General features: G+C 44.3%; 1 protein-coding gene across 3 annotated transcripts in view; it reads left to right on the top strand.

Annotated features, from left to right (window-relative positions):
* The window catches only part of DAZL (deleted in azoospermia like), a 36,505-nt gene extending 20,210 nt beyond the window's left edge, over nt 1-16,295 (top strand). For all 3 annotated transcript variants that reach the window (XM_020780110.3, XM_020780126.3, XM_020780119.3), the window contains exons 9-11: nt 386-490; nt 12,961-13,059; nt 15,376-16,295. In XM_020780110.3, the coding sequence (XP_020635769.3) occupies nt 386-490; nt 12,961-13,059; nt 15,376-15,429 (258 nt within the window). In that variant the 3' untranslated portion in view covers nt 15,430-16,295. The remainder of the gene's footprint in view (nt 1-385; nt 491-12,960; nt 13,060-15,375) is intronic.
* Nucleotides 16,296-23,836: the final 7,541 nt, after the last annotated feature.

The following is a 23,836-nucleotide window of genomic DNA, read 5'->3' as shown; positions in this document are numbered from 1 at the left end:
AATGTTTGCCTAGCATCTCCATGGAGGACCTTTCTATAGTGTTTGAGTAAGACCTGTAAAAATGCAGTTAGTATGAAGAGATTCACTTTTAGATGGCTCTTTGAAGGGTAGTTGTCAAATGGAGCAAATGGTTATAGGCATAACAGCACTCGGAAGTTCTAAAACTAATATTCTTAGAGTAACTGGGAGGCCAGTCCAGACAGTCTCAGGGTTTAGTTGTACGAGACTGTACCATAACACAGTTTAATGTGTTTTCTGACTTACCCCAAGTTGTTTTCTGTTGCCAGCTTGTAGAAAGTGTATATTTTTCAAGATGCTTTCCTATTTTTCATGGTACAGGAAATAAGTATATGAGTTGAATGTTTAAACTTAATATTTTATACAGGCTTATACTACAGTGAATTATGGTGGTGAAATGGATGGAGGAACTGACCAAGCAGAGTGTTCCATGGCTGATAGTGCACCATCTTGTGCAAATAGCCCACAAAAGGTATACATGTTTCATTTGGAGTCCCCTTTTTAATACAAGAAGATAGACGAGATGCCTGAGTAATGGTGAAAGGTGGATAGAAGAAGAGAGATCAGTCTGTGGAAATAATGATGTGTGGATCACTTCTCTCCCATCCTGGGGGTTTTGTAGTCAGTGATAAATAAAAATAATTAATATAGCAAACACCTTTTTGTTGTATTCCTTTACTCAGCATCTTACTCCATGTTTGCTAAATTTGTGTACTAGGCCCATTGTTGTCAGAAGTAGTAGCATAACTTAAATATGCTCCATGTTTCTGGTAATGGAATGCAGAATGGATGGGACAAAGAATAGTTCCTCTGTGAAGCGTATCTTATTGCTCAAAATATCTGACCCAAGCATGCGGGACTGACTTCTTTTTCTGTTTGAGGTTTTTATGGTATTCCTAATTATCATGTGTCTGAACATACTTTACATGGAGAATTTAGTCCTGTAGAGCTAGGAAATGTTTCCTTTCTCAGAGAAAATTCTACAGGAATCCTTGTAAGTGGAGGCTTTTTATCACAGAATATCAGATGTCCCTTGCTGTTTGTATGCACTGTTTTTGCAGTGTACTGAACAGAGTGCTTTGACTGTGGTAGCCCACACCCTATTTATTTTGTTGAAGTTAACAATCAATACTTCATCGTGGTCTTCTGTGAATGCACACAAAAGGGTTAATCCAGCACCAGCGTTGGTCCTCGGAACATTCTCGAGCTTTAAGAGAAAAGTAACAAAGTTTATGGCTGCCTATACTGTGCATGCTCCGCCCGCCCAAGCCTCAGTTCCATTTTTCCGCCTAGTGAATTGGAACCTCTCACTTCGAGCTCTGTTTTTACTTCATTCTTTGGACTGATATCTTTGTATTTTGACATTGGATTTGGACTGACTTTGAGAACTATCGTATTCCTTGACGTGGACCTCGTTTTTCTGGACTTTGCTTTCAGTTTTCCCCTCAAGTTTGGCTGCTTCGGACTTCCCGCCTTTTTTCCCGTCCCACAAACTGCTCCCAGTAAGACTTTTTCAGCTTTATGTCCCCCTCAGGGCCATTTAGCTGTTGTGTGGTTTGTTCAAGGAGAATCCCCCACCAAGACAGGCATGGCCGTTGCCTTTTTTGCCTAGGTGAATCCCACCTCACAAAATCCTGCAGTTACTGTAAAGCTTTTACTAAGCGGCTCTAAAAGCCAGGCAACGTCTTAAATATCATCTTTGGGAATCTACTCTAGCCTCCACCAAGCCTCCTGACATGGAGGTGGCCTCACCATCAGCCACTCCTCACTCTGAAGCGGTGGCTTCTCCTCAATCAGTTGTTCCCAAAGCTAGCAAGACAACGAAAAAATGTTTCTTTGAAAAAATCCGCTACTACGTCAAAGGCTGCTGCTGCTCCTTCCCTCAAACCTGCAAAGCAAACAAAGGGAAAGGCTCCAGTTAAAGCGAAGGAATCCTCTATTCAGCTTCCACCAATTTCTGAAGCTCTACCATTGCCTATTTTAGAGGATTCATCCAGAAACCATGAATCTTTGTCGGAGGCAGCTCCATCGCTTCCTCCTCGACAATCTGAGCCATCTCTTTCTGCTGGCGTCTCTTCACCGACGCCGAGTCAGCTTGCTGGAGCTACTGCAGGCTTGACCTCTGCCCCACATAGCCCATTTTCTCATGGGCAGAGGTCTTTGGCTCTTTCGGTCTTGTCAGCGCACATGAGGTCGAGATCCCCTCATAAGAAGTGCTCATCTAAAAAGAAGCACCATTCCTCCACTCGACGTTGATCCAAACATCGACGTCGAACCAGGTCTACTGACTCTGACAATTCTGAAAGAGTGCGGACACGCCATCGGCATCAGTGGGACTACAGCTCTTCAGATTTTTCATCAACGTCGTCCAATCGAGGTCGAAGACATAAAAAAGTGAAATACATCTGTATTTCTTCTTCTTCTGAGTCCCCTCAACCCCATCGTCATTGTCGACATGTTGACACTGAAAGTTCTAAAGCTCCAGCACCTCTCCCTGTAGAGTCTGTTCCTTTGACATTGACGGTGCCTATATCTTCACAGCAGACTCAGTCTTCAGCGCACGACGTCGAAAGACATACTCGTAAAAGGAAAAGGGATGTCTTCTCTTCAGATCCAGATAAAGTTTCCTCTATTGCATCTTCAGATTCTGAGCCAGAACTACCACCTCAGCCCTGCCAAGGTGACCTTCCTGAGGGTTAAAGAATTCTGGGAACAACCTTCTACTTCGCCCTCCATTTCTCGCCGCACCGAGAACCTTTATCGTGTCCATGGTAATGACACGAAATTTCTTTTTAAACACCCCATACCGAACTCGCTCATTGTGGAAACCAGCTGTACTAAACCCACTGGAAAGTCCCATGTTACTCCCACCAACAAGGAGGGTAAAAAAACTGGAAATCATTGGAAGGAAGATCTACTCTTTAATTTCCTTATTAAGACTCATAAACTATCAAACTTCTCTGGGAGCTTACCAGAAGCAGCTCTGGTTAAAAATCCTACCTGCTCTCATAATGACACCGGAGGATGTGAGATAGGGCTTCATGAATTTTTATGCAGAAGCCCAAACGGTGTTAAAACACCAGAGATTATTGACTAGGCTTGCAGCAGAGGCTGCTTCCAGAGTTCTTATGTCTGCAGTGACCTTACGCAGACAAGCATGGCTGAGATCTGCCAACATCCTAGATGATGTCAAGACTAAAGTGGAGAACCTTCCATTCGATGCCACAGGACTTTTTAATGAAAAAACTGATAATCATCTGGAAGAGCTACATGAAGCTAAAAAGACAGCAAAGTCTTACTCTATCCAGCCTCAGCCTCGATATAACAAGTACCAATGGCGAAAGTCTTATGCCTAATATCAGCAATCTTCGCAACAGTACAGGCCATTCAACAAAGATCGTCTCAAGCTTCATCTTCTGCTCCCAGTTACCGTCCCCAGCAGTCACCGCGTAGGCAATCCTACAAGCCACCTACAAAAAATCCAAACAGTATCTTTGACTCTGCCATAGACATAAAAGGAAACCTCATCACCACAAGATTACATCCATTTCTTTCAAACTGGATCACCATCACAAACGACTTATGGGTATTTGTCAAAAGGTTCGCCTTTCCCTTCAGGCGGCCCCTCCATTTCAGCAGGAAATAATAAAGGTTGAGTCTTTATAACTTTAACAACAGAACTTTTATTGCTTCTCTCACCCTCCAGCACGTTTCTTAACGGTTCCAACGGTTTACAACTTGGCAACAAAGCCTCATCAACATGTTCCAAACATTGAACATAGTCCCAAGGGGTTAACGGCGATGGGCCCCATAGGGTTTCTTGTAGCCCCAGTGAGGGGGTGGGGGACTCCTCTTGGCACAGATTGTCCCACAGCATTTGTGCCTGATCAACCCCCTCTCATCCGGACCTTCTTCAAACTCTTCCCTCCTCCCACCTTGTTCTTGCCGCTCTTCTCCTTTCCACGGGGCTACGGTCACTTTCCATTCATGGGTTGGTATAGGCGCAGGTGAGTACTGGTGAGGTGCGGGATCAGGCAAGAGTCCGCCCACGCGTAGGTTTGGGAAGTCTCTCAATAAACCCTGGGTACGAACTTTCTCAAATGCCTGTCTTTTCTCATCTTTCTTTTTCTTCTCATACTCCTCTACTACTGCCCTAAACCACACAACACCCTCTCTCTCCTTCTCCTTGCCTCCAACTGTCACTTCTGGCTCCTCCCACTCCCCTTCAGCCAAGCACACTTCCACCTTTACCTCCCCCTCTCTCTCTGTTAACCCTTTCCTCTCTTCTTTATTACTTTCACTGCTATCCAGCTGTTCTTTCTTTCCATCCTCTTTTTCCTCTGTCTTCTCTGCGGACGGCACACTCTCTCTCTCTACACCTTCACACGCCCCCCCGGAGGAGTGGGCCGTCCGCTCTTCATCACCGCGCATACTTCCTTCTCCCTGTCGCGAAAAATAATCAGCGTTAGCATGGTTGACCCCTTTTTTATATTTCACCTGAAATGCATATGGTTGTAAACTCAAATACCATCGTGTCAATCGTGGGTTGGCATCTTTCATTCTATTTAACCATTGAAGGGGTGCATGATCAGTTACTAATGTAAAAGGCGCTCCCAACAAATAATATTTTAATGTCAAAATAGCCCATTTCACTGCTAATGCTTCCTTTTCAATAGTTGCATATTTTCGTTCCCGAGGGCTTAACTTTTTGCTGAGATACATAATGGGGTACTCTATTCCAGATTTTTCTTGAGCCAACACCGCCCCGATACCTCTATCTGACGCATCTGTCTGTACTATGAAAGGGAGAGAAAAATCAGGGGCATATCTCTTAGGTAACTCATTCAAAATAAATTTTAACTTATCGAAAGCCTCTTGTTCTAACTTACCCCATTTAATATACCTGTTCACTTTCTTTTTGGTGAGGTCAGTAAGTGGGGCCGCAATACCAGAAAAGTTAGGTACGAATTGGCGGTAATACCCAGTCAATCCCAAAAATTGTTGTACTTCTTTCTTTGTTCTGGGAACATGCCAATCAGATAGCTTGTCAATTTTTTCTTCTGAGGGGCATATCTCCCCTTTACTTACAACATGACCTAGGAATTTCACCTTCTCTTGGGCAACCTTACACTTGGAGGGATTCACCGTTAATCCTGCCTTTTTGAGTTCTTCTAATACTCGTCTAATGTGCAGTATATGTTCTTCCCAGTTCTTACTAAAAATAAGTATATCATCAATATAGGCTCCCGCAAATGTGCTAACCGGTTCCAGAACTCTATCCATTAAACGTTGGAATGTGGCCCCTGCTCCATGTAACCCAAATGGCATTTTTATAAATTGGTACAACCCCTTTGGGGTGACAAATGCTGTTTTTTCTTTATCTTCAGCCCTCACAGGAATTTGCCAATATCCCTTCGTAAGATCTAGCGAACTGAGGTATCTAGCGCCCCCTAGCTTTTCTAATAAGTCCTCAATGCGTGGCATTGGATATGCATCAAATTTTGATACCTCATTGAGTTTTCTAAAGTCAATACATAATCTTATTTTCCCATCGGGTTTTGGGACTACTACTGGATAACTTCTCCATGGACTATTCGAGGGTTCAATTATCCCTAATTTTAACATTTCATCCACTTCTTTGTTGATAACATCTTTTAGGTGGAAGGGCCAATTTCGACTTCCGCTACGAGCCACCATGCCTTCCCTGGTATTAATACGATGTTCTGCCATCCGGGTATATCCCGGTTTTGTGGAAAAGACATCTTGGAAATCTTTCTCTATCTCTTTTATTTGTGTTTTCTGAACTTCATCTAAACTTTCCCCCAGAGGAATCTCCACTCGTTCCTCTTGATATAGGGATGATTCTGGTCCTAAGTCCTCTTCCATACTTTCACCCCACAAAGCTTCTCTCTCATGCCATTCTTTCAATAGATTGACATGGTAAATACCTGTCTTCTTCTTCTTATCAGGTGTTTTTATCTCATAATCTACCTTGCCTACTTGTCTGATGACTTCATAAGGTCCTTGCCACCGTGCAAATAATTTAGCGTTGTCAGCAGGTAATAATAATAAGACCTTCTGACCTGCTACAAACGACCTTGGAGATAATTTTGTATCATATCTTTTCTTTTGCCCGGCTTGAGCTTGTTCTAAATTACCTTTAGCCATTTCTGCTACTTTCTTTAAGTGATCCCTCATTTCTAAAACATGCTGTACCGTCATCTGGGAATTATCTGTTCCGCTTTCCCATTTTTCCTTAATTAGATCTAGAATTCCTCGAGGGTTCCAACCATACATCATTTCAAATGGGGAGAATCCCGTGGAGGCTTGCGGCACTTCTCTGATTGCGAACATGAGGGGTGCCACTAGTAGGTGCCATTTTCGGGGTTTATCTATCACCAATTTCCGTAACATGCCTTTCAACGTTTTGTTAAACCGTTCCACTAATCCATTTGTTTGAGGATGATAAACTGAGGCGTGAATTGGTTCTACATCTAAAAGTTTCCACATTTCTTTTAACGTTAAACTCATAAAATTACTCCCCTGATCTGTTAATATTTCTTTGGGAAACCCTAACCTGGTGAACACCTGCATCAATTCTCTTGCTATTATTTTAGCACTCGTGGATCTCAGTGGTATTGCCTCTGGATACCTCGTTGCATAATCAATTAATACCAAGATATGGGTGTGTCCGCCTGCCGATTTCGTTAGGGGTCCTACAATGTCAACTCCTATTCTGTCGAACGGGCGGTCTATCAGAGGCATTGGCATTAACGGAGCACCTGGTCTGGGTTTTGTTTGAGTCATTTGACATTCTTTACACGTTTTGCAAAATTGTTGTATGTCACTATTGCATGCTGGCCACCAGAATCTTTGAGTTATGCGAGCACTCATTTTATCTACAGCTAAATGGCCAGCAGTGGGTATATCATGGGCAATTCTTAATATATCTTTTCTCCATTTCATAGGCACCACTAACTGTTTCTCCCCTTCTTGGTTTACTCGATATAATAAGCCATCCTCTATCTCAAACCCCGTATTCCCAGGCATGATAGATCCTGTAGGTTGAGCTTCATCTAATATTTTTTGCAATGTCGGGTCGTCTTGTTGCCATAACCTCATTTGATCTCGTGAGGCTCCCTTTAAAAAGTCAGTTTCAATTTCATTAGCGTCGCAATCTCCGGCTAGCCCTTCTTTACCCTTAAGCAATTCACTCGCCCCCTCCCAATCACGTCCCAACAACATCTCTCTCGAAAGCCCCGGCACAATTCCCACTTTCATTCTTCTACATTCTTTACCAATTTGTACATCTACCCAAATAGTCGCGTATTTTTTTGAATCTCCATGTATACACCTTACAGTCAAATCATCTGGTATTACCACTCCCTCTAGCTGCCGAACCAATGTCTTGCTACACCCCGTATCAATCAATGCCCTCTTTTCGTGTCCATTTACAGTAGCCATCACTTCCCAGCCCTCTTGTTCTGATCCCAATATCTTAATCTGTTCGTCGTTCTGTCCTACCCAAGAACAGTCCAGTCCGGGGCATTGCCTTTTCACGTGGCCGACGCGGCCGCAATCGAAACACACGGGCTTGCCGTCCTTTCCTTCTTTCAGCCCGGTGCCCGGTTCGAACAGCCGTTGGTCGTAGGTGATAGGGCGCGTTGGTTTAGGGCGCATCGGTTCGAAATGCTGAGGTCTTCCCCTGCCGATAACCGAAAACGAGGATGGACCGCGTGGCGCGTGGCTGCTCCCGGTAGCCATCTTGTCTTGCGGGCGTGTCTTCTCAAAAGTAGTTCCGGCGTATTCTTTCGCTCCCTCCTCTGCCGCGCAATAATTCTCAATCAGGCAAACTGCTTCCTCTAACCGCTTTGGTCTATTTCTTTGCACCCAACTGCGCATGTTCATCGATAGCGTGGATATTAAATGTTCCATAACAAATATTTCTATTATTTCGTCTTTCGTTTTTTCTTCCGGTTTTAGCCATCTAATGACGTTAGCTTTCATACGCTGGCTGACAGGGCGCGGATGCATCCCCGTTTTGAACTTGAGCTCTCGGAACTTTTTACGATAGGCTTCCTCTGTCAAATTTAAAGTTTGTAAAATGGCGCCTTTGACTATTTCATACTGAGTTGCTTCTTGTGTAGATAACGTATCCACTACTTCTTGTAATACTCCGGTTAAGCAGGGTATTAAAATTAATGTCCATTGCTCTTTCGGCCACCCAGCTGCGGTGGCTACTCTTTCAAAGGTATGCAGATAAGCTTCTGGGTCATCTGAGGCACTCATTTTCTGCATCCGTATCGGAGTGGGACTGGTTACCCATGGATTTTTCACCTCTTTCGGTTCGCTTTTGGCTTTATCTTCGCCTACATTTAATTGTACCAACTGACGTGTTAATAACGTTTGCTGCTCCGCTAAATTCTCGATCAGTTTCGCTTGGCGTTGAACGGTTTGCCTCAACTCTATTATCTCTTCGTTTCCTGCCATAGGGGCCGCCCCACGTTGGGCGCCACTGTCAAAAGGTTCGCCTTTCCCTTCAGGCGGCCCCTCCATTTCAGCAGGAAATAATAAAGGTTGAGTCTTTATAACTTTAACAACAGAACTTTTATTGCTTCTCTCACCCTCCAGCACGTTTCTTAACGGTTCCAACGGTTTACAACTTGGCAACAAAGCCTCATCAACATGTTCCAAACATTGAACATAGTCCCAAGGGGTTAACGGCGATGGGCCCCATAGGGTTTCTTGTAGCCCCAGTGAGGGGGTGGGGGACTCCTCTTGGCACAGATTGTCCCACAGCATTTGTGCCTGATCAACCCCCTCTCATCCGGACCTTCTTCAAACTCTTCCCTCCTCCCACCTTGTTCTTGCCGCTCTTCTCCTTTCCACGGGGCTACGGTCACTTTCCATTCATGGGTTGGTATAGGCGCAGGTGAGTACTGGTGAGGTGCGGGATCAGGCAAGAGTCCGCCCACGCGTAGGTTTGGGAAGTCTCTCAATAAACCCTGGGTACGAACTTTCTCAAATGCCTGTCTTTTCTCATCTTTCTTTTTCTTCTCATACTCCTCTACTACTGCCCTAAACCACACAACACCCTCTCTCTCCTTCTCCTTGCCTCCAACTGTCACTTCTGGCTCCTCCCACTCCCCTTCAGCCAAGCACACTTCCACCTTTACCTCCCCCTCTCTCTCTGTTAACCCTTTCCTCTCTTCTTTATTACTTTCACTGCTATCCAGCTGTTCTTTCTTTCCATCCTCTTTTTCCTCTGTCTTCTCTGCGGACGGCACACTCTCTCTCTCTACACCTTCACAGTATTAAAGATCATTCAGTTCGGCTACCGACTGGAATTTATAGAGTTGCCTCCTTTAGGGTTTGTACGTCACACGTCTTTTGATCCCGCACTGGAGGAGGAGGTTCTATCACTTATAGAGAAGGATGCCATTCAACCTGTCCCCTTAAGAGATCTAAAAAATGGATTCTATTTCCGTACTTCGCCATTCCAAAGAAGGATGGAGGAAAAAGACCCATCCTCGACTTAAGAACTCTAAACACTTACCTTTGTCCACGGTGTTTCCGCATGGTGACATTGGAGTCCATACTGCCCCTATTAAAGAAAAACAATTGGTTTGTGGTGATAGATCTGAAAGATGCCTACTTCCATCCATCCGGATCATCGCAAATATCTTCGCTTCATTTTCCAGGGAACCATTTATCAATTCCTAGCTTTGCCTTTCGGACTCTCAACAGCTCCCAGGACATTCACAAAGATCATGGCACCAGTGGCAGCTTACTTGCGCCTCAGTGGCATCCACGTCTACCCTTACATAGACAATTGGCTGGTAGTCTCTCCGTCCAGGCGTCAGGCTCTGAAAGACACAAAATTCATTCTCCAGTTACTTCCAAAGCTAGGTCTCACCATCAACATGAAGAAGCCGCATCTCACCACATCCAGGGTGGTGCATTACATCGGGGCATGCTTGGATGCTACCAGGGGTCGAATTTTCCTGCCCAAAGAGCGGATCCAAAAAATTCAGAAGGCTGTCAAGAAGTTCCAACCGTGGGCTCGCATGAGAGCGAAGCATGTTCAACACCTGTTGGGTCTTATGGCCTCAACCACTCCGGCTTTGGCCCATGAATGTTTGAAGCTGTGATCTCTGCAGTCGTGGTTCCTGGCGCTCTTCGATCCCATGAAAGACAGCCAGAGAAAGCGCCTTTGTGTGACTCCAGAGCTTGTAAGGCAACTCCAATGATGGGATTATCCCCCACATTTGCAGATAGGCAGACCCTTCCGACCACTTCGACTTACTGTACAGGTAACGACGGATGCCAGTCCAACAGGATGGGGAGCGCACTGCGGTCAGCACAAGGTGCATGCTCTTTGGTCTGCCCAGGAACAGAATCTCCACATCAATCACCTAGAGATTATAGCTGTCATAAAGGCCTTCAGAGTTTTCCTTCCCATGATACAGGGTCGTGGTGTTCAAGTAGTAACAGACAACATCACAACCATGTATTATATCAACAAACAAGGAGGGACACGCTCAGGATCGCTGCTCCACCTAGCCATACACCTTTGGGAGTGGTGTTATCTCCACCATGTATTTCCTGTGGCAATACATGTGTCCACTACAGAAAACACCTTGGCAGATCAACTGAGTCGTCTCACAGCTCAGACCCACAAATGGCAGCTAAACGCCGACGTGTTCCACAAGTTATGTCGTCTCTGGGGGATTCCAGAAATGGACGTCTTTGCCTCTCAACACAATGCGAAGTGCACCAGATATGCATCCAGAGCCAGTCTCTGCAAGGACTCTGTCGGAGATGCATTTATGATTCTGTGGAATCAAGGTCTCCTGTACATGTTTCTTCTTCTTCCTCTCATACAGAAGTCACTGGTAAAGCTTCGCCACTCAGCTGTGGGAGCAATATTCATAGCACCATACTGGCCTCAACATTCCCAACGTTAATGACCATGTCATCCGAGTTCATGAAACTACCAACATTACCCACTCTATTGACACAGGATGCAGGCAGAGTGTTCCATCCAGATGTGGAGACTCTGCATCTAACGGCGTGGAGGATATCTCCGAGATTAAGGAGGTATTAAATCGGGCAAGGAAACCCTCCACTTCTCTACTATACAGTTATAAGTGGAGAAGCTTCTTGAAGTTTACTGAAGCCAGGGGTCTCGTACCATCCCCTGTGTTCTCTCTATGTTACTACAATACTTAGATTATCTGTTTGATTTCAAATTGTCTCTTTCAACTATTAGAGTTTATCTGGCTGCAATCGTCTCTTTCCAACCTAAGGATTCAAGTTCCTCACGTCTGTTCTCCCATCCTACAGTTAAAGCCTTTCTTAAAGGACTCACTAATCTGGGACCACCAGTTCGACCAGCAGTTCCACAGTGGTCTCTTCAGTTGGTGTTGCATGCCCTTACTCGTCCTCCCTTTGAGCCAATGGCTACGTGTGACCTTAAGATGTTATCTTTGAAGTCGTCGTTTCTAGTGGCCATTACTTCTGCCAGGCGGGCAAGTGAACTTGCTGCCCTTCACTCTGACCAACCTTTTCTACAGTTTTTCAAAGATAAGGTACTGTTACATCCCGATGTCTCTTTTCTGCCAAAGGTTGTCTCGGACTTTCACCTCAACCAGCCTTTACTGCTTCCCACTCTGTTCTCTGAGCCTACAAATAACACCGAGCACATGCTCCATACTCTTGATGTCAGGAGGGCCCTGGCCTTCTATGTTTCTAGAACCAAGGACTTTAGATCCTCAAATAGACTCTTTCTCTGCTTATTTGGGAAGAAAAAAGGTCTCCCGGCATTGTCCTCAACGCTCTCTAGATGGCTTGTCTCCACGATTTTGCTTGCTTATGAGCTTCAGTGTAAGACTCCACCTGAAGGACTTCAGGCTCATTCCACCAGAGCCATAGCCTCTTCTACTGCCCTACTACATGGTGTTGATGTGCCTGACATCTGCAGGACTGCCACTTGGTCTAATGTCTCCACCTTCATCACTCACTACAGACTAGACCTGAGGGCCAAGAAGGAGACAAGTTTCGGGAGAGCGGTGTTGACGTCTGTCCTCCAGTGACAGCCCACCGTCCGGTGAGTAAGCGTGCTAATCACCCTTTTGTGTGCATTCACGGAAGACCGCAATGAAGAAAGACTGGTTACTTACCTGTAACCATGGTTCTTCAAGTGGTCATCTGTGAATTCACACAATCCCGCCCAGCCTCCCCTCTATCTGTCACTGGTTGTATCTTGCTCATGCTCAGGTACCTGTGGCGGATAAATGGAACTGAGGCTTGGGCGGGTGGAGCATGCGCAGTATAGGCAGCCTTCAACTTTGTTACTTTTCTCTTAAAGCTCGAGAATGTTCCGAGCAGACCAACACTGGCGCTGGATTAACCCTTTTGTGTGAATTAACAGATGACCACTTGAAGAACCTTGGTTACAGGTAAGTAACCCGTCTTTCTGCTATTCAGTGCTTTTTTGTGAGTTTGAACACATATATCCTGAACAAAGAATTTGTGAATATGAAAGAATTATGAATTGTTTCTTACATCCTTGTGCTTTTCTTGTCTACCATCAAAAAGAAATTGGCATTGATAATTATGTGCTATTAACACTTAGAAGATAGTGTCTGATGTTGCTTGATAGGATTCAGAAGATCTTACAAAACTTGCAAGGCTTCTCCCTAGACATCAAGTTACTCTGTTAAATATTAGATAGTTCACATCTGAGTGAAGGACTTCTTTAAAGATGGAATTGTAGCTTTCCTCTTGAGTTACTCCTGTTATGTTTCACAAGGCAACTACTTGTAAAGTTTTGATTTGAGTCTGGAAATGCCAACTTTTATTATAAAGGTACCGATGTTTGCAGCTCGATGCTCTGTCTTTACAATAACAGTGTTGACAATAAACTAAACTTTATTTTAGAAATCCGTGGACCGAAGCATACAGACAGTAGTATCATGTCTGTGTAACCCAGACAACCGATTGAGGAACAATATTGTAACTCAAGAGGACTACCTTAAGGTATGAATACTATTGCAAGTTACTAAGAGTTGGTAGGTGGGGCAGCATTTTTTTAACCATTAAATGTGGTTGAAATTTGTTGGGAGGGATTGTGAGATTTGCTGAGATAGTATTTGGCACCTTAAGGTGTACAATACAAAATATCCTGACTATTGTGACAGCTACAGATAAACACTGTATCTTTCATACCTATATTGTTACATTCCAATTTGCATGTTACATTATTCTGCACAACTCTCTTGGAGATTGATATCTGAGAACAAGTAGCATTCTTTACAAGGAAGCCACCATTGAAAGTGCATGTGTGAATGTACAGTCCATTCTTCAAATATTGTGTGGAAAGGTATATGTCCACAGCAGCATGTAGTTTTCCCTCTTACCAGTAATTATGGGAAGATGGAAATGGATTGAGCAGAGATGTCCAGCGCTTCGCCTTGCCCGTAACTCTCAACTTCTTTTAGCCTGTGATGCCAGATTTGGTGGACAAAGCGCTTGATCGCTGTCGGGCCTCCACCTCCTCCCTTGCCCAGCATGGCTAATCAAAGCAGCCAAGCCAGTAACAACAGAATGGGCCACTGCAATAATTAATGGGTCTCTCCAGGAGGGCAAGGTTTCCCTTGCCCTCAAGGAGACACTCATTAGACCCATTAGGAAGAAACCAAATTTGGCGGCAGATGACATTGGAAATTACAGGCCCAATGCCAATGTTTCCTTCCTAAGCAAAGTGGTGGAGAGGGTGGTGGCAGACCAACTTCAGGCACTTTTGGACGAAACCAATGCCCTGGACTCACTTCAGTCGGGCTTCAGGCCACGGTATGGTACAGAAACGGCACTGGTCGCACTGTTGGATGACCTGTTGAGGGAGGCCGATAGGGGCAATATGTCCTTGTTGGTCCTCCTTGACATCTCAGCCACCTTCGATACCGTCAACCACAGTATCCTCCTGGGGAGGCTCTCTGAGCTGGGAATCGGTGGCCTGGCGCTTGCCTGGCTCCAATCCTTCTTGGTGGATCGTCCCTAGAGAGTACAGCTTGGCTAGAATGTTTCGGCCCCATGGAGCTTCAACTGGGGTTTCACAGGGGTCGATCATCTCTCCAATGCTGTTTAACATCTACATGAGGCTGCTGAGTGGGGTCATCAGGGGTTGTGGGGCATGTGTCATCAGTATGCTGATAACACACAGCTCTACATCTCCTTTTCACCTACTTCAGTGGATGCCGTTCCGTCTCTCAGCGTTGCCTGGAGACTACTGGAATGGATGCAGTTGAATGGGTTGAGGCTGGAACCGGACAAGACGGAGGTCTTGAAGGTGGGTGGTCCTTCCATCAGCGGTTTGGCTGACTCCCTTTCTTTTGGGGGGTTGACCCTCACCACAAAGAGCGAGGTTTGCAGCTTGGGGATACATCTGAACCCGGCACTTAACATGGAAACCCAGGTGGCGTCCATGGTCCGTTCCGCCTATATTCAACAATGGTGGATTGCCCAGCCGCGACCATATCTTGATGGGGGGGGGCTCACTACTTTTGTCCATGCGCTCGTAATCTCGAGATTAGACCATTGTAACACACTCTACGTGGGGCTGCCTTAGAAATTGATGCGGAAACTTCAAATGGTGCAAAATGCAGCAGCCAGGCTTCTTAGTGGGATGAGGAAATATCGAAATATCCCCCCCACCCTGGCTGCTTTGCACTGGTTGCCCATTCATTTCCACATTGATTTCAAAGTATTAATGATGACGTATAAAGCCCTAAACGGTCTGGGACCTCGATACCTGGCAGATCCAGGTCTACCCGAATCACTCGACACAGCCAGCAGGGACGGCTGAGGGGCCCTACGCCGAGAGAGGCCCGGAAGGAAAGAACAAGAAACCGGGCCTTCTCGGCAGTGGTTGTGGAATACTCTCCCAACAGAAATCCGCCTGGCTCCCTTGCCAAAACTTGGCTCTTTAGGCAGGCCTTCCCTCCAGTCAATTAACTGATTTTCCTTAGCTTTCCCATCTTGGTAACGTATGTACGTATTAGTAGGTATTTATCACTATGTATGTTATTTTATTGTATTTTATTATTCATCTAAGCCACCCCAAGGAGACTTTGTCTAGAGGGGCGGGGTATACATTCAATAAAAGTATAAAAGTATATTTAAAAAGATGGCATACAAGTCATTTTTTATTCATTGCATGCGGGCCTGCCTTAAATTGTATTATTCTTTGAAGCAGGTACTTAACTCTTAGAATTGCCAATGGGAAAAGTAACATTAAGATTCAGATAATGCTGTTTAATTAAACGAGCTTTAATTTTTCCCTCTGCCCCTTTGTAGGAGAAGAGAGCGCATCATTTTAGAAGAAGCAGAGGTGTTCTTAAAACTGTTTGATTTAAAACTTCTTAATGGCACTGATGCAGAAGACTGGAAGTGCTAATTTGTCATCTACTGTGTTTTAAAAGTGAGAGAAGATCCTTGCAGGTTAATGTAACTAGCAGGACTCTTGACAGTTATGTAGCCTTGTTGGCAAAAGTTACTTGAAGTTGGAGTTTGAAGTTTGTACATCACCTCTTTGTAGGCATGTTTGAATTTTGTATGGTATTTATTTCTAGGAGTGTTCCTATGTTTTATCTAGTCTAGATGTGTGTGCTCTAATTTCTAACCAGAAAATGTTAACTGTTACGAGTTCTCTTTTTTTAGGTTTAATTTGTGTTTATACCTAAGCTTTGAAGTTGTATTTGATTGCATGTTGGCACTTAAACATTTGTAACGTTTTAATGTGTGACTTAGTACTTACTCTCCAGCTCACACTTAAAAGGGATTTTTTTCCAGATATATTTTTAAAGCTGTACTTGAATCAGGTGAAAAAAATAAGACATCCAGTTGCATTTTGGTTAGTGCGCAGAATAAAGTCAGTACAGTATTGCCTTAAAAATCCAATCAGTGAGGACTTCATTCACTACCTGTGTGTGCTGCTTAGTCTGTCAGTTTCAGAACTCATAATTAAAAGTGTATTCCAGGATGCATATATAACAATATTAACTGTACTTTGATGAGCTAACTTTTTTTTTAATATGACCCAACTTGGCTAATACCCATATCTTAAAATTGTGGAAAGAACAAGTACTTCATTGTAATGTTATGCTTTTAAAAACTGGTGAACAACTTTAAATCAAAGAATTTATAAAACAGTTTAATTATGTGGACTTTAGTCTTGTATCAATACAATTCTACAAAATAAACTGTCTGAGATGGAATTTTTATGACTTGATGTAAGTTATAATGCCTCGGGAGATTCATTGATAACTGCAGCATGTACAAGAGTTGAAATAGATTTTATGGCACTTAAAATTTGGCCACCTTTGTCCTACTTATTGCAGTGATGGCGAACCTATGACACACGTGCCACAGCTGGCACGCAGAACCCTCTGTGAGCATGCAAGCCATAAGGCTAGTGGCTAACCTAGTCTTGTGACAGCACCAACCACACTTCAGTTTCTCCCCCACAGCTGCGCCTTCTACATTCCATTGTGTGTGAGTTGTGTGAGTCCCCCCTCTTTCCCTTTCAGCCACACCCCTTTTTCTCTTGGCTCATTTCCGGCCATGGCTGCTTGCTTCCCTCTGAGGAATCGGGAGAGTGAAGAAGCAGCATCCATAATTCTGTTTGTGTGTGAGCGACTAAGGGGAGGGAGCCTCCGAGAGTGACAGAGCAGGGTGGGCAGAGCCTGGGAGGGGGAAAGCAGCAACAGGGATTTCTAGCAACTTCTAGCCTCGCTCTGATTTGGGGAACCATTTATTTGCTGTATGCCCCCCTTCCCATGTTCCTCCATGGCAAACATGAGATGGAGCCGCTCCAGAAGTGCTCTCCAGCATCTCCAGAGAGAAGTGGGGAGGGGTCACCGTTGCTTCCTCATCCTCTGGGATCGATCCTCTCCATCTGACCAGGAGGGTGGTACCCTACTACAGAGAAAGAAAGGAAGGAGAAGTAGGGGTGAATGAGTGTGAGTTCTGAAGCCCACCTTTTTTGACCCCAGGTTGCCTCTGACTTGTGGTGACCCTATGAATAAACAAAATGACCTGTCCTCAGTTGCCTTCTTCAACTCTTGTAAACTCAAGCCTGTAGGTTTCTTTAGGGAGTCCCATCCATCTCATGTTTGACCTTTCTCTTTTCCTGTTGCCTTCTACCTTTCCTGGCATTAATGTCTTTTCAAGATGTACCCAAATAGGACAACCTCAGTTTCATCATTTTTGCCTCAGAGATAGTGCCTCAGTATTCAGGTGTTACTGCAGTGTTGGCACTTTGAAATAAATAAGTTGGTTTTATGTTGTAGTTTGGGCACTCGGGCTCAAAAAGGTTCACCATCACTGACCTAAGTAAAGCATTTTTTTTCTAAACTGCCTATTAAGGGTCACTTTCATGAAAGTTTGACATCATACAATTCTGGGTTTGGTCATCTTCACCTAGACAGTAGAAGCACTTCTTGTGGTCGTCAATTAGCAGTATTGTGCTGCTGCAAGACTTGCAATGCTTAAATGGAGCCTTAGAAGTAAAAGCAATGATACAATAATGAATATTTTAAAAATTTGGGAAACAAAAAAATATGAGCTAAGGTCAGTTAAACGGTAACAGGAAATTTTATAGAAGAAATGTTTGTTCGGAACACTCCCAAGATGCTACCAACTTGACCAGTAGAGCGAACTGAAGAGCAGCCATTGAGTAGAATAATATCTTAGCTGAGTAGGGGGGTTAAAGCTCTAGTCTAGAATGTTCCCAAGAACATTGGTGCAGGTGCAGATATACACCTGTGAATCACAGAGACCACAAAGAACTTATTTTTCAGTAAAATAGAATATTGGCTAGAATCCTATTAGTCATGCTGCACAAATTGGCAACAATGCAACTTTGTCAACTGTCCAATCTGCACTCAATAAATCATAGAATAATGAAGTTGGAAGGGGCCTGTAAGGCCAACTAATGATGTAACTGCTTCACAGAATGCAGACTAGATACTCTGTTTCCCTGAAAATATGACCTAACCTGAAAATAACCCCTAGTATGATTTTTCAGAATGCTTGTAATATAAGCCCTACCCCCAAAATAAGCCCCAGTTAAGTGAAACCCTGCCCTCCACCAGGAGGAAGAGAGCTGTATGCTGGGAGGCACGCGCCCAGCTTAGAGGGGACCTCAGTGACAGTATTTAAACATAACCAAGATCTATCCAACACAACAAACCTTCTAAACTGAATTTAACAAACCTGATGCAGAGGCATCTGGGTTGATAATAAACCTACCTCAGAGTTGCATAAAGCTTTAACCCCAACATCCTCAATGTCAAAGAAAAGCAAGGCAACTTCCAAAATGGAGCCTTTAAAACCTAGGAAGATGAAGAAAGTGATGACTGACATCTGTAGTAGTAATGTCATCAGCACAGATTCCAAGAGAGGCTGCAGATACTGCTTTCTGGGAGTTCGTCAGAAGAGGAAGCAGGCCCCTATGGCCATGAGCCATAAAAGTCACCAACATGTGACTCTTATGTTTCCTCCGTTAATTAACATTAAGCAAGTTCACCAGAATTGGGAAAAGACTTATGACTCAAGAGAAGTCTGCTCTAGAGTGGTCTTGGGCATTACTGAACCCAGTTGGCTTCAAGGTTGCCCATATCAAGCAGAAGCACAACTAAGGAGGGTTGGTTTTCTATATTACCCTACAGGGAGAGCTTTATCTGAGAGGTAAGTCAATGGCTCCCTCATCAGCTTTTCATCTTGACACCATTTTACTCAGGACCTGACTGGCATACTTCAGTGCCATGTTATAATGATAGATGGGCCCAACCTCCCTACACCAACCTCAGATGCTATCAATAATCATCCTCCATCTCCTTTAGAGGATTTCACTTCTTATTCACAGATGATATCCAGAATGGCTAAATCCCTACAACTACATGTCGAAAAACCTCCACCACCTGAGCAAAGATAATCTTCAATGACGTTAATCAAGAAAGGACACCTCCACTTAGTCTTGCTTTTATTCCATCGATGCTCAAACTAATCAAGAAATATGGGACAAGCCACCATCTACCCGACACATCTCAAGATGGACTGAAAACCTGTACAAGATGCTTGTATGGCCAAACATCCTACTCCCAATTCTATAATTGTTGAGTCCAACCAGTCCAGAGCCAGAAATAGGTTTTCAGTGGCTCTTACTATAAGGAGGGTTGGAAAATTGACATCATTGGTAGAAGGATTTATTCACTCCATTCCTTTTCAATTAGAGTTGCCAACTATCAAGCGGCTTATCAGCGCCAACTTTGGAACAAAATTCTCCCGATACTGGAATCCGTACCTGAATCAATCAAAACTGAACTGATTAATGCCCATACCGAGGCCACCTAGCTGGCAAAACTACAAAGGATTGCGGCTAGACATGCAGCCGACGCAGCATTGAAGACCATAGCTTCCTCGATAGCGTTGCGCTGACACACCTGGCTTAGATCCACCAAACTGTCTGATGATGTCAAATCAAGGATAGAAGACCTTCCCTTCGATGGCACAGGTCTCTTTAATAAGAAAACAGACAAGACTATGGAAAACCTTTATAAAATATGGAAAATGGCAAGATCATACACCAACCAGCAATCCTTTCGATACCAACGACCTCAATACAGACAGTTCTATCCACAATCATTTCAAGAACAATCGTATCAGAGATTCCAGCCATATCAATAATTCAGTTCACAACCAGTTGACAGGTCCTTTCAAGGTCCACCACCATCGACATCATCCTTTTGAAATTGAAATCAGTCCCATCGATACCAGCCTTTTCGAAAACCCCAGATAGAATGGTTTGTTGTGATCGGTCTACAGGACACTTATTTGTATATTTCGATCCATCCATCTCATCAAAAAGGAAATGGCTTAATGATGACGTTTTTGCGATCGCTTTTGCGATTGCAAAATGATGTTTTAAATGGGAAAAATCGCTTCACGATGATTGGTTCCCTGCTTCGGGAACCGATTTTTCGCTTTACGACGCTCAGAAAACAGCTGATCGTCGGGTTTCAAAATGGCTGCCCACTGTTTAAAATGGCTCCCTGCTGTGCTTCGGACGGATTCCTCGCATTACAGGCACCAGAAAATGGCCGCCCTATGGAGGATCTTCGCTGGACGCTGAGGTATTTCGCCCATTGGAACGCATTGCGTGGTTTTCAATGCGTTTCAATTGGCTTTTTCATTTTGCTTGACGAGGGTTTTGCTTAACAGTGATCTGAACAGAACGGATTATTCTTGTCAAGTGAGGCACCACTGGATTATGTAAACAAACAGAGAGGAACACATTCTTTATCCCTCCTGTACCTAACCATCGACCTGTGGGAATGGTGTTACCAACATCACATCTTCCCTATTTTGTTTGTTTGTTTGTTTGTTCAGTTGTTTAGTCGTGTCCGACTCTTCGTGACCCCATGGACCAGAGCACGCCAGGCCCTCCCATCTTCCGCCGCCTCCCGGAGTTGTGTCAAATTCATGTTGGTTGCTTCGATGACACTGTCCAACCATCTCATCCTCGGTCGTCCCCTTCTCCTCTTGCCTTCACACTTTCCCAGCATCAAAGTCTTTTCCAAGGAGTCTTCTCTTCTCATGAGATGGCCAAAGTACTGGAGCCTCAGCTTCAGGATCTGTCCTTCCAATGAGCACTCGGGGTTGATTTCCTTTAGAATTGATAGGTTTGTTCTCTTTGCAGTCCAGGGAACTCTCAAGAGTCTCCTCCAGCACCACAATTCAAAGGCATCAATTCTTCGGCGGTCAGCTTTCTTTATGGTCCAGCTCTCACTTCCATACAACACTACAGGAAAAACCATAGCTTTGACTATTCGGCTTTTGTTGGCAAGGTGATGACTCTGCTTTTTAAGATGCTGTCAAGGTTTGTCGTTGCTTTCCTCCCAAGAAGCAGGCGTCTTTTAATTTCGGGGCTGCTGTCTCCATCTGCAGTGATCATGGAGCCCAAGAAAGTAAAATCTGTCACTGCCTCCATATCTTCCCCTTCTATTTCCCAGGAGGTGATGGGGCCAGTGGCCATGATCTTAGTTTTTTTGATGTTGAGTTTCAGACCGTTTTTTGCACTCTCGTCTTTCACCCTCATTACAAGGTTCTTTAGTTCCTCCTCACTTTCCGCCATCAGAGTGGTATCATCTGCATATCGGAGGTTGTTGATATTTCTTCCTGCAATCTTAATTCCAGTTTGGGATTCCTCCAGTCCAGCCTTCCGCATGATGTATTCTGCATATAAGTTAAATAAGCAGGGTGACAATATACAGCCTTGTCGTACTCCTTTCCCAATTTTGAACCAATCCGTTGTTCCATATCCAGTTCTAACTGTTGCTTCCTGTCCCACATATAGGTTTCTCAGGAGATGGATAAGGTGGTCAGGCACACCCATTTCTTTTAGGACTTGCCATAGTTTGCTGTGGTCCACACAGTCAAAGCCTTTGCATAGTCAATGAAGCAGAAGTAGATGTTTTTCTGGAACTCTCTGGCTTTCTCCATAATCCAGCGCATGTTGGCAATTTGGTCTCGAGTTCCTCTGCCCCTTCGGAAACCCGCTTGTACCTCTGGGAGTTCTCGGTCCACATACTGCTGAAGCCTGCCTTGTAGGATTTTGAGCATAACCTTGCTGGCGTGTGAGATGAGTGCAATTGTCCGGTAGTTGGAGCATTCTTTGGCACTGCCCTTCTTTGGTATTGGGATGTAGACTGATCTTTTCCAGTCCTCTGGCCACTTCTGAGTTTTCCAAACTTGTTGGCATATTGAATGTAGCACCTTAACAGCATCATCCTTTAAGATTTTAAATAGTTCAACTGGAATTCCATCACCTCCACTGGCCTTTTTGTTAGCCAGGCTTTCTAAGGCCCACTTGACCTCACTTTCCAGGATGTCTGGCTCTAGGTCAGCAACTATATTGTCTGGGTTGTCCGGGATATCCAAAACTTTCTGATATAATTCCTCTGTGTATTCTTGCCACCTCTTCTTGATGTCTTCTGCTTCTGTGAGGTCCCTTCCATTTTTGTCTTTTATCATGTCCATCTTTGCACAAAATTTTCCTCTAATATCTCCAATTTTCCTGAACAGATCTCTGGTTTTTCCTTTTCTGTTATTTTCTTCTATTTCTTTGCATTGTTCATTTAAGAAGGCCCTCTTGTCTCTCCTTGCTATTCTTTGGAAGTCTGCATTCAATTTTCTGTAACTTTCCCTATCTCCCTTGCATTTTGTTTCCCTTCTCTTCTCTGCTATTTGTAAGGCCTCGTTGGACAGCCACTTTGCTTTCTTGCATTTCCTTTTCTTTGGGATGGTTTTTGTTGCTGCCTCCTGTACAATGTTACGAGCCTCTATCCAAAGTTCTTCAGGCACTCTGTCCACCAAATCTAGTTCCTTAAATCTCTTCTTCACTTCTACTGTGTATTCGTAAGGGATTTGGTTTAGATTATACCTGAGTGGCCCAGTGGTTTTTCCTACTCTCTTCAGTCTAAGCTTGAATTTTGCTATGAGAAGCGGATTATCAGAGCCACAATCAGCTCCAGGTCTTGTTTTTGCTGACTGTATAGAGCTTCTCCATCTTTGGCTGCAGAGAATATAGTCAATCTGATTTCGATGTTGCCCATCTGGTGATTTCCATGTGTAGAGTCGCCTCTTGTGTTGTTGGAAAAGGGTGTTTGTGATGACCAGCTTGTTCTCTTGACAAAACTCTATTAGCCTTTGCCCTGCTTCGTTTTGAACTCCAAAGCCAAACTTCCCTGTTGTTCCTTTTATCTCTTGACTCCCTACCTTAGCATTCCAGTCCCCCAGAATGAGAAGAACATCCTTCTTCTGTGTCAGTTCTAGAAGGTGTTGTAAATCTTCATAAAATTGTTCAATTTCAGTCTCCTCAGCAATGGAGGTTGGTGCATAAACTTGGATTATTGTGATGTTGAAAGGTCTGCCTTGGATACGTATTGACATCATTCTATCATTTTTGAGATTATATCCCATTACGGCTTTTCCCACTCTTTTGTTGACTATGAGGGCTACTCCATTCCTTCTACGGGATTCTTGCCCACAATAGTAGACATGGTAATCATCTGAGTTGAAATCACCCATTCCCATCCATTTTAGTTCACTGATGCCCAGAATGTCAATGTTTATTCTTGCCATCTCCTGTTTGACCACCTTCAGCTTCCCAAGGTTCATAGATCTTACATTCCAGGTTCCTATGCAGTATTTTTCTTTCCAGCATCGGACTTTCCTTTCACTTCCAGGCACGTCCACAGCTGAGCGTCCTTTCGGCTTTGGCCCATCCACTTCATCAGCTCTGGAGCTACTTGTACTTGTCCTCCGCTCTTCCTCAGTAGCATGTTGGACGCCTTTTGACCTGAGGGTCCCATCTTCCAGCGTCATATCTTTTAGCCTTTTGTTTCTGATCATGGGGCATTCTTGGCAAAGATACTGGAGTGGAATTGCCGGTTCCTACCCCAGGTGGATTGTGTTTAGTCAGAACTCTCCACTATGACCTGTCCGTCTTGGGTGGCCCTGCACAGCATAGCCCATAGCTTCTCTGAGTTACTCAAGCCCCCTCGCCACGACAAGGCAGCAATCCATGAAGGGGATCTTCCCTATTGCAGTACATATTTCCATGGACAACAATTACAGAGCAGATAATCTCAGCCGTATGAAACCAAGGACTCACAAGTGGTCCCTCAAGGATACCATTTTCAATCAACTCTGTCAATTGGAGAGTACCTACCGCTGATGTCTTCACTTTGAGTGC

Source organism: Pogona vitticeps, chromosome 6 (genome assembly GCF_051106095.1).
Source record: "Pogona vitticeps strain Pit_001003342236 chromosome 6, PviZW2.1, whole genome shotgun sequence".
Lineage (NCBI taxonomy): Eukaryota > Metazoa > Chordata > Lepidosauria > Squamata > Agamidae > Pogona > Pogona vitticeps.
The sequence above is the reverse complement of the archived record's forward strand: the minus strand, read 5'-3'. Positions and strand labels throughout refer to the sequence as shown.